Genomic DNA, 10,954 nt, shown 5'->3' with positions numbered 1-10,954 from the left:
GAAGCAAGTTACATTCACACTGGTTAATTAAACACACTTCCGCTGCTGAAAAGCAGGGGCTTGGCCCACAGGATGGCCCAAAGTTTTTCTCTTCAGAACTGAGTGTTCTGTCAGCTCATCTCCATAGCACCTTCCAGAAATAATTCTCCCTCAGTTAAAGGCTTACCAAGAGCCTTTAACTACAAGCAGTTCAACCCCATTTAATTACACTCAATGAAGAACATCCATTTCAAAAAAATTTGTTTATGATTCTTTTATTAACACACACAGGAGGGGCTTTGGTCATGTGAACAAAAAATTTATTTCTTAAAAAAGGCTTTTTAGGTCTTTGTTTTTCAAGGCAAATTAACACTTATTATACTTTTGTCTTTGACCTCCAATCTGACAGGTCTACTACGCTGATGAACCGGAAGAGACTTTCCAGGCCCTGATAATGTCTTTTCCTTTCTCCGGCCTCTTAAAGCTCTCTGTAGACTGTCTCTTCGATGCCATTCTCTGATGCCCCTATAATGTGTGAGGGTATTACAATAGTCCCTATTCAAACTGCCTTGTCATAAAAGGTCAGCTATGTTGTCTAAATCAACTCACCTGACAGGTTACACAATATATATCAGACAATGTGCCACAAAACATAGCTCTCCTCTTTCGTCTCACAGAGGAACTAAAGTTCCAAAATATATACAAAACCATCTTCCATCTCCAACTGTCTTCTCTTTCTTCCCAGCTTTATGCAAAGCAGTCTCATTAATACATTCTTCACCAGGCTCAACCAAGTAGCATAGTGTCTTCCATTGCACCTCTAAAGTTGGAAGATTCTGATCCCACGTCTTGACGTGTTCCAAAAAACAATCAGGTCACAAAGGTAACAGCAAAACACGAAGCCATGCCCAACATTTCAAAAACATAGCGAAGTAACAAGAATAAACGTGACCACAAAACAACTTAATTAAGCCCCATTTCTCTTCTGAGAGTATTTCTTCGACAAAAGTTATATTTCCAAAACCAAACACATTTGATAATCTAAATCCATATCGAGGTCATCAATCACTGACCATAAGGGAGACTGTTACATGGGGGTAAAAAACATACAAAAACAAAACAGAGAAAATGACAAGCTGTTTCAGTTTCCTCAAGGTGTCAGTTCATCCTTACCAGTTGACTACAGTCCTCAGCTGTGAACCTAAAGCACAATTGGGAGAAATTTACCATGAAGACATTGACTCTCAAAGTTCCATATCCTGATGTTAAAAATAAATGTGAACCACCCAGAAGAATGCCACTTCTTTGAGACACGGTCCTCTGACATACCTGTCTCATAGAACAATCTGGAAATTTCAGGTAATGGCCTCTGGCTTTACTCTTTATTTCTCTTTCCCTGCGTTCTCAGCCTGCGTTCCACTGTGCTGTATGGCCTAGGTCTTCTTTGGCTTTCCCCAAACTCCCTTAGTGCCTAGACAGGTCTACTTCTGGCGACTGCCCTATTAGAATTGACTTTTATGTTTCACAAAAACAAAACCGAAGTTACTGTTATCTTTCTCTAATTACCAGTGTGGGAGGGAGAGGCCACAAAAAAACGGTATACTAACGCCTAACAAAACCAGCACGCATTCTTTCCTCTTGACCCCAACTTTGTTCCCAATGCTCAATTTTTGATGCAATAAAATGGGGGATGCAGGCCTAGAACATAACTTTTTACAGGGCGCGGTTTAACCATGCTTAGGGCGACTACCGAGTTTCATCCAAGCTCCAGCTAGTTTCCGACCTTACCACCGATCTCCTCCTTCAAGAAGACTCGCTTCTCTCTATTCGCCAGACGAGCTCGACCAGCATCTCTGCCATCTTCGCAATCTCCTTGGCTTTCTCCTCAGCCTTCTCGCACAACTCCGACACTCTCTCGTCGGCTTCGCCACTCGGGTGCTGCACGTGATTGAGGGCGCTCTCCTCCGAGGCCTCCACCTGCGTTTTGATCTGGATAAGCATATTGTCCATCTCCCACAGCTTGCTCCTGGTCCGCAGGTACGCCCGCCCGTGCTCGCGTATAAGAGACGCGATGTCCTCGCGCATCTCGTTGATGACCGGGAGCAGGAACTGCTCGAAATCCTCCTCGGGCTCCAGCACCTCCACCTCCTCAGGCGCTTCCACCTCGTCTATGTCCAGGGGCCGCATCTCCTCCTGCCGCTTCTTCAGTACCGCAGTAGGGGCGTTCTTCTCACCGGAACCCTCCAAGAACTGGAGATCAGCAGTTACTGCTGGAGGCTGAGCGACCCACACGCTTTGTCAGTTGTACTCCCGAATTATCTTTATTTTTTTTTTCTTCCTTTTAATTGTAAGCCTTTCGCTTCACAACTCTGTGGGAAGAATCGCCGTGGACGCACACAACGAAGCGGCCTACAAAATGGAGTCGCAGCCGTCAACTCGCCCTCGGCCTTTTTGCGGCCCTTTCACGACAGAGCCGGGCCCCTTTACGGTCACGCCTTCGGCAAGACCTGGTAGCGGACGCGTGCACGTAAAGGGGCCTCGGGCGCGCGCACGTCCATCACCAGCTGCTTCCCGGCGCACCTCCTCGCCTTCTAATTTAGATCGGTGGCGGCAGGTTTGTTCGCGTCTTCATCTAAAGCTTCCCTTCAGAGGGCTTTTACTTTTATCATTTTTTAAAAGTAAAAGTGACCCTCCCTTCTCTATATTTGAATAAGACTGGCTGGCGTTCACAGCGCTTACTATCTAAGCATGCACAAGCTTGAATTAACTTATATGAATTCATTTAGCCCTCACAACGAACCTAGAGGTAAAAACCGTGCTAAAAGTCGTGATTTGAGCCCAGAGCAATGTGGGTCCACAGTCCTTGCTAACTGTTTTAGAATGGAACCCGTCCTTCTGTCCTCCCCACCCCTGGCTCATACTTTTGTCCTGGGGGGAACTTCTCTCGCTGCCTTGGGTGGTTCTGGCCCGTGTTTTTTGGTCTCTCTTCGCCAGTCTGTAAGGTCCTCAAGGTAAAGGGCTACTTCTGTTTCAGTTCTGTCCTCTGCTCCTCCTGTCAGGCTGGCGTCAAGTAGGGTCTTAGGGGATGCTTTAGAGAGAGGAATTCTTCTCTAGTACATAAGTGCTTCTACCAGACTGGAGGCTGTTTGGGGACAGGTTCTGGTCTTGATCACCTTTATGTCCCTCCACACACAGGACCTGAAAATCAGCAGGGACCTAGTAAATGTGGCTTTGATGGTCAGTACATTTTGATCACCAACCTAATGCCATTGTGGAATGGAGGAAGTCTGTTGCTAGGCTTAGCCACCCAGTGCCACACTAGTAGTAATATGAGTGTGTGTAGAGGGGGCATCCTTCTTAACACAAGTGCCACAGATCAGAGCTTCAGTTTTCCAGTCTGATAAAGACTAGTGGCCCCAGCCTGAATATCTGTCAGTGGGAAGAGGGATTTGTAAGATGACGTGCGTGAAACAGTTTTGCAAACACCAACATTCTAGCAGATGTTCATCAAAAAAACATTAAGAGGGAAAGAGCAAGACACCGTGAAAAAAGATATTTTCAATAGTTATACGGACAAAGGACTCATATGCAGAATATATTGAGAACTCCTACAGATCAAGAAGGAAAAGACAAAATTTTTAAATGGGCAAAAGACATAGGCTGGTACTTAAAAAAAAGAATATTCAAATGGCTAATAAGTATATGAAAAGGTGTTCAACGTCATGATTCAACAGGGAAATGCAGATTAAAACCACAATGAGGAAGCACTGTACATCCACTAGAATGACTAAAATTTAAAATACAATACCAAGTGTTGGGGAAGATGTGGAACAAGTGGAACTCTTACACATTCTTGATGGATGTCTTAGTCTACTCTGGACACCATAACAAAATGCTACAGACTGGGTGGCTTAAAAACAGACATTTATCTTCTCACAGTTCTGGAGGCCACAAGTCCACGATTAAGGTGCCAGCAAATTTGGTTTCTGGAGGTGAGGGCTCTCTTCCTCAATTGCAGATGACCACCTTCCTGCTGCAGTCCTCACATGATCTCTTCTTTGTGCATGCAGTGTTGGGGGGTACAGGAAAGAGTGCTCTCTTGTGTCTCTTCTTATAAGAACATGAAGCTATAGGATCATGCCCCCACTTTTATGACCTTATTTAACCTTACTTACTGCTTTACTCCAAGTACAGCCACACTGGGGGTTAGGGCTTCAACATAAAAAAATATTGGGGGACACATATATTCAGCACATAATAATGGGAATGTAAGTTGTTACAATAATTTTGGAAAACTATTTGGTAGTATCCACCAAGATTAAACATACACCAATCCTGTGTTCTAGCAAACTGACACCTTGTTATACACTCAAGAGAGTTTGAGTGCAATTGTTTATAAAAATACATATACAAGAATATTCACAGCAGCTTTATTATAATAGCCCCAAAGTTAACCCAAATGTTCATCAGCAGGAGAATAAATAAATAAAATGAATGAATAGTAGCATATTCCTTCAGTGGTTTATTACTGCATAACCAGTTAACCCAAAATTTGGCAGCTTTAAAACATTTATTATCTGTTATAGTACATTTAGGCTGCTCTAACAAAATGCCATAAGGTGGGCAGCTTATAAAAGAAATTTATTTCTCACAGTTCTGGGGGATGGAAAGTCCAATATCAAAGTGCTAGTAGATTCTGTCTGGTGAGGGCTAGTATTTTGGTTCATAAATGGTTCCTTCTTGCTGTGTCCTCACAGGATGGAAGGAGCAAGGGGTCTCTCTTATGCATCCTTTTTTTTTTCTTTTGGAAATTGAGTTTCACTCTTGTCGCCCAGGCTGGAGTGCAATGATGCAATCTCTGCTCACTGAAACCTCTGCCTCCCGGGTTCAAGCGATTCTCCTGCCTCAGCCTCCTGAGTAGCTGGGATTACAGGTGCCTTTCATCACGCCCGGCTAATTTTTGTATTATTAGTAGAGATGGGGTTTCACTATGTTGGCCAAGCTGGTCTTGAACTCCTGACCTCAGGTGATCCACCTGCCACAGCCTCCCAAAGTGCTGGGATTACAGGCGTGAGCCACCGTGCCCGGCCCTCTTATACATCTTTTGTGCATTTACTTGTAGACAAAGTCTTGCTCTTTTGCACAGGCTAAAGTGCAGTGGAATGAGCATAGCTCGCTGCTTCAAACTCCTGAACTCAAGTGATCCTCCGGCCTCCACCTCCTGAATAGCTGGGGCTACAGGCACATGGCACCACACTCAGCTTTAAAAAAAATTTTTTTTAGAGACGGGGCTCTTGCTATGTTGCCCAGGCTGTTCTCAAACTCTTAGCCTCAAACAATTCTCCTGCCTCTTCCTCCCAAAGTGTTGGGATTACAGGCATGAGCCACTGCAGCTGGCCTTATATCCTTTATAAGGGTACTAGTCACATTCATGAGGGCTCTGACCCCATGACCAGATCACTTCCCAAAGGCCCCATCTCCTGATATCATCACTATGTTAGGCTGTTCTCACATTGCTATAAAGGAATATCTGAGACTGGGTAATTTATGAAGAAAAAAGGCTTAATTGGCTAAGGGTTCTGCAGGCTATACAGGAAGCAGGGTGCTGGCATCTGCTTGGTTTCTGGGGAGGCCTCAGGAAACTTACAATCATGGCAGAAAGCAAAAGGAGAGCAGGCATGTCACATGACCAAAGCAGGAGCAAGAGGTGAGAGGAGGTGCCACACACTTTAAATGACTAGATCTCACGAGAACTCACTCATCACAGGAACAGCACAAAGGGGACGGTGCTAAACCATTCATGAGAAATCTGTCCCCATGATCCAGTCACCTCCCACCAGGCTCCAGCTCCAACACTGGAGATTACATTTCAACATGAGATTTGGGCAGGACATCCAAACCCTATCAATCACCTTCTGGGGTAGAATTTAAACATATGAATTTGGATGTGAGGACACAAACATTCAGACCATAGCATTATCTTATGTCGTTTCAGTTTAGTATCTTACATGAGGTTGCAGTCAACCTATCAGCTGGGGCTGCAGTCATGTCTGAGTTTGAATGAGAATGGAGCATCCCCTTCCAGGATGACTTACTCATGTAGTCGTTGGAAAGAGGCTGTTTTTCCCTAGCTGTTGGTCTCAGTTCTTTGCTATATGGGCTTCTCCATGGAGCTGCTCACAACAAGGCAGCTGGTTTCCCCAGAGCAAGTGGTTTGTGAACCCCCAATATCTGAGACAGGTCTCAGTTAATTTAGAAAGTTTATTTTGCCAAGGTTGAGGATGTGCACCCGTGACACAGCCTCAGGAGGTCCTGATGACATGTGTCCAAGGTGGTCAGAGCACAGCTTGGTTTTATACATTTTAGGGAGACATGAGACATCAATCAACATATGTAAGATGAACGATGGATTGGTCCGGAAAGGTGAGACAACTCAAAGCAAAGGCAGGACAACTCGAAGCGGAGAGGGGGCTTCCAGGTCTTGGGTAGATGAGAGAAAAATGGTTGCATTCTACTGAGTTTCTTTTTTTCTTTCTTTCTTTTAAAATTTTATTTATTTATTTATTTATTTTGAGATGGAGTCTCACCCTGTCGCCCAGGCTGGAGAGCAGTGGCGTGATCTCGGCTCACTGCAACCTCCGCCTCCCAGGTCCAAGCAATTCTTCTGCCTCAGCCTCCCAAGTAGCTGGGATTACAGGTGTGTACAACCACAACCGGCTAATTTTTGTATTTTTAAAAGAGGGTTTCACCATGTTGGCCAGGCTGGTCTTGAACTCGTGATCTCAAATGATCCACCCACCTCAGCCTCCCAAAGTGCTGGGATTACAGGCGTAAGCTACCGCGCCCAGCCATTTTGAGTTTCTGATTAGCCTCTCCAAAGGTGGCAATCAGATATGCATTTATCTCAGTGAGCGGAGAAGTGACTGTGAATAGAATGTGAGGCAGGTTTGCCCTAAGCAGTTTCCAACTTGACTTTTCTTTTAGCTTAGTAATTGTAGGACCCCAAGATTTATCTTCCTTTCGCAGGTTGGAAGGAAAGAGATGCCACACTACCTTTCATGAACTAATGTCCAAATCATACATCATCACTTCTGTGTTTTTCAGTTTATTATGAGCAAATGAAGTCACTAAGTCCAGTACATACTCGACAAGAGGGAATACACAAGAGTGAGAATACCAGGAGGAAGAAATCACTGGGAGTCATCTTGAAGGCTGGCTAGCAATCACAGTTTGCCCTCTGACTACCAATTCTTCATGCCATTTTAACGTGCTGACCACACTCCCCTCTATCCAAGGTCCCCAAAAGTTACATTTTTTAAAATCTCATGTAGTTTTAGGTATTACTATCCTATTGTCACATCAGCTTTAAGTCTAGAATTTTGTCTTCTCAATAAGATCAGATGTAGATGAGGCTTTCTGAGCTTAGTTCCTTAAATTCAGCTCCTAGAGTACAATTCTTCTTGATCTGTAGACTTTTGAAACTAAGGAGACAAGTTCTCTGCCCCCATGCCTCGAATATACAGTTGTGGGGCTGGCACAGGATAATCACTACAGACCTGTTCTGCTCCACTACCACTAGATAGCCACTGCCACTCCTGTTCAAAAAGGGGGAAATTGGAAGTACAAACAAGTTGCCAGCCCACAGTAAATCTGCCATCCAGTCTCAAGGTCTAGGACTCCATGACTCCCAGTTCCACCATCTGGGCTCCTGGTTTCATGCCCTGAGTTATACTTCCTTTTTCGTGAAATGTAGCATGTGTTTACCAATGAGTCTTTTTCTCAGTCTGATTCCTGCTTGTAGAAGTTTGGGGAGAGGGGATCCAAAGGCCTGTTCCTTTCAGTCCAATCTGCAATGTTTGTGTGAATATAATTATCTTTAAAAAACTTTATAGGTCTCCTGTGAATCTCATCGGGGTTCACTCCGTTAGACAAAAGTGCTACCTACAGATCCCTTTGAGATAAGTCCATCTCTATCTTGGGCTTCTGCTAATACTGACGAACAAGCCTTAAGCCTTCTGGAGGCCTTGTGGTTTGACTGATGGACTCTGTGAGCCACACCATTAATCTCTTTAAGGAGCTGTTAGTCTAACTGAATGGTATCCTGAGGCACCGTCTTTGCTTTTTTTTGAGATTTTAAAGGATTTAACCGTCACATCTCAACTTCATCTTTGTTTTTTTCTGGCAGTACCCTGGATTTGATATTTGCTTGGAAACTATTACTATTTCTTAGTTTTACGCCATTTGCAATCAGACGAAGCTGAGGACTTTAAAAATCATCCAAAGTCGTCAAGGTCCATCCCTTTTGTGTTTCGTCTTGCTTATCTCATTTATTTTACTATAAACAGCAAAAAGAAATGAAGGACAGGAAGGAGACGTTCATGGGTGCTGGACATGTCCTACCTGTTGGTCTGGATAGAAGATGCATGGTTGTATGGATGTGTACAGAGTCATCAATGTGCACACTTAAAATATATGCACTGTATTGTATTCCTGCTATACCTTCGCTTAAAAAAGAAAAAAAAGGTTGAATGTGAGTTCGGGCGTGAGAAAACCGCAGCGCGCATGCGTGAGCGTGGACTCGCATGCGTGAGCGTGAACGCTCTGGGAGGCCGGAAACAAAGGTGGATGCGCGTGAACAGACGCCCTCGCAGGCCGCCGGAAGCAAAGGCGTGAGCGCGCGTGCGTGCGTGTGCGGATGCGTGAGCGCGCGGAGGCCGGAAGCGAGCACTGCGCAGTCGGGTGGTCGCGGGCCATGGAGGGTAGCTTTTCGGATGGCGGAGCTCTGCCGGAGGGGCTGGCGGAAGAGGCCGAGCCGCAGGGCGCCGCCTGGAGCGGGGACAGTGGCACTGTTTCCCAGAGCCACAGCAGCACCTCGGGGCCGTGGGAGGACGAGGGCGCGGAGGACGGCGCGCCGGGCCGCGACCTACCGCTGCTTCGCCGCGCCGCTGCGGGCTACGCCGCCTGCCTGCTGCCTGGGGCCGGGGCGCGGCCCGAGGTCGAGGCCCTGGACGCGAGCCTAGAGGACCTGCTTACTAGAGTGGACGAGTTCGTGGGCATGCTGGACATGCTTCGCGGCGACTCGTCCCACGTCGTCAGCGAGGGCGTGCCGCGCATCCACGCGAAGGCCGCCGAGATGCGGCGCATCTACAGCAGGATCGACCGGCTGGAGGCCTTCGTGAGGATGGTGGGGGGCCGCGTGGCCAGGATGGAGGAGCAGGTCACCAAGGCCGAGGCCGAGCTGGGCACCTTCCCCAGGGCGTTCAAGAAGCTCCTGCACACGATGAACGTGCCCTCGCTCTTTAGCAAGTCTGCTCCCTCGAGGCCACAGCAAGCCGGCTACGAAGCCCCCGTCCTGTTTCGGACCGAAGACTACTTCCCTTGTTGCAGTGAAAGGCCTCAGCTCTGACGGCCTGACCACTGCGGCAAGAGGACCCCAGCTGGGGTGCTTACCTCCAGTATGAAGTGAATTGCAAATCCTGCTCATGGACATATATGATGTTGAAGTGTGGGATTTTAAAGTTTACTTTCTACAAACTCTCCGTAGTATATTCATGATTCAGTGTAGAATGTATAGACTTTATGTCTTCCAATTTTAAAAAAAGAGACAGGGTCTTGGTATGTTGCCCAGACTGTTCGGAAACTCCTGGGCTCAAGTGATCCTTCCACCTCAGCCTCCCCAGTAGCTGGGACTACGGGGTCGCCACTGCACCCAGCCTGTGTCTTCCAGCTCTAATCAGAAAGCTGCTTGGCGAGGGCATGGGGAATCAAACTGAATGAACTTTTCTCTGCACTATGGCAAAACTGTTATTTTTATGGATTTTACTAAATGGTGTTACCTTTTCAAGGTTTATATGTTTGTATAATCATAAGAAAATTGAGCCATTAAAGCCTTGTTATTATTGAATCGTAATAGTCAGTTTTTTAGAACCTACTTTTAGGGTAAATGGTACCTTATTTAATATTATATTAAACCTCCTATAGCGTGGATTGTAGACCAAAGGAAATGGTACAATTTCTGAGAATATATGTTGATTTTTTGTGACTAATTCCAAAGTTGTATTTGAAAGTATGACCTCACAGTTTTCATTTGTCCATAGCAAACATACATATATATATGTGTATATATATGTGTGTATATATATATGTGTGTATATATATATGTGTGTATATATATGTGTATATATATGTGTGTATATATATGTGTGTATATATATGTGGGTTGCCAATGTTTGGTTTATAATTTAAATATTAATAGAAATTTTGAGTTTTATTGGAAATGATTTCCTTCTGAAAATAGCTTTACATATTTCCTTGTGTTTGTTTGAAATAGACGTACTGCTCATGTGCTTTTAGCAGTGGGATAAAGAAAAGGGGCTTGAGTATACCTCCTTTAGAGAGCTAATGTGAAAAGCTGTAGCTTCTATTTCAGAGCATGGTATATTTCTTTCTTTTTTTTTTTTTTTTTTTTTGAGACGGAGTCATGCTCTGTCACCCAGGCTGGAGTGCAGTGGCGCAATCTTGGCCCACTGCAAGCTCCGCCTCCCGGGTTCACGCCATTCTCCTGCCTCAGCCTCCTGAGTAGCTGGGACTACAGGCGCCTGCCACCATGCCCGGCTAATTTTTTTGTATTTTGTATTTTTTTTTAGTAGAGACGGGTTTTCACTGTGTTAGCCAGGATGGTCTCGATCCCCTGACCTCGTGATCCGCCTGCCTCGGCCTCCCAAAGTGCTGAGATTACAGGCGTGAGCCACCGCGCGCCCATCCAGAGCATGGTATATTTCTTTCCTCTTGAAATGGATAAATTATTTGTGTGAGTGAATGGTATTAGGATTTTCCTGTGGATACAGTAGAGTTTTATTGAGATTCAGATCTATTTTATAAGGTGGCCCTCCTAAATAGTAGACGCTTAAAAAGCATACAGCTTAGGTTGCTTTTGTGTCATTTGCAGTGTCATCAAAGATCTTTGAGGTTCATA

General features: G+C 45.3%; 2 protein-coding genes across 6 annotated transcripts; one reads left to right on the top strand and one right to left on the bottom strand.

The window, feature by feature from the left end:
- Positions 1-238: 238 nt before the first annotated feature.
- On the bottom strand, positions 239-2,494 carry MRFAP1L1 (Morf4 family associated protein 1 like 1). Of its 2 annotated transcripts, none has more exons than XM_004038403.5 (2): positions 1,768-2,494; positions 239-1,180 (listed from the first exon to the last, which is right to left on the bottom strand). In XM_004038403.5, the coding sequence occupies exon 1, from the start codon at positions 2,164-2,166 to the stop codon at positions 1,783-1,785; it is 384 nt and encodes a 127-aa protein (XP_004038451.1). In that variant the 5' UTR covers positions 2,167-2,494; the 3' UTR covers positions 239-1,180; positions 1,768-1,782. The 2 variants fall into 2 exon arrangements, with proteins under 2 accessions (XP_004038451.1, XP_018881205.1); XM_019025660.4 differs by having other exon boundaries at positions 1,763-2,451.
- Positions 2,495-2,509: 15 nt separating this feature from the next.
- Positions 2,510-9,883, top strand: BLOC1S4 (biogenesis of lysosomal organelles complex 1 subunit 4). Of its 4 annotated transcripts, none has more exons than XM_055385405.2 (3): positions 2,510-2,593; positions 6,555-6,676; positions 7,084-9,883. In XM_055385405.2, the coding sequence occupies exon 3, from the start codon at positions 8,675-8,677 to the stop codon at positions 9,383-9,385; it is 711 nt and encodes a 236-aa protein (XP_055241380.1). In that variant the 5' UTR covers positions 2,510-2,593; positions 6,555-6,676; positions 7,084-8,674; the 3' UTR covers positions 9,386-9,883. The 4 variants fall into 4 exon arrangements, with proteins under 4 accessions (XP_055241380.1, XP_063561248.1, XP_063561249.1 ...); XM_063705178.1 differs by having other exon boundaries at positions 2,514-2,593; positions 8,165-9,883; XM_063705179.1 differs by having other exon boundaries at positions 2,517-2,785.
- The last annotated feature ends 1,071 nt before the right edge of the window (positions 9,884-10,954 follow it).

This window comes from Gorilla gorilla, chromosome 3, assembly GCF_029281585.2.
Source record: "Gorilla gorilla gorilla isolate KB3781 chromosome 3, NHGRI_mGorGor1-v2.1_pri, whole genome shotgun sequence".
Lineage (NCBI taxonomy): Eukaryota > Metazoa > Chordata > Mammalia > Primates > Hominidae > Gorilla > Gorilla gorilla.
Note: the sequence above shows the minus strand (reverse complement) of the source record. Positions and strands in the feature narration are given on the sequence as shown.

Coding starts and splice junctions, on each gene's coding strand:
- MRFAP1L1 (XM_004038403.5), bottom strand. CDS start 2,166: ATGCGGCCCCTGGACATAGACGAGGTGGAAGCGCCTGAGGAGGTGGAG.
- BLOC1S4 (XM_055385405.2), top strand. CDS start 8,675: ATGCGTGAGCGCGCGGAGGCCGGAAGCGAGCACTGCGCAGTCGGGTGG.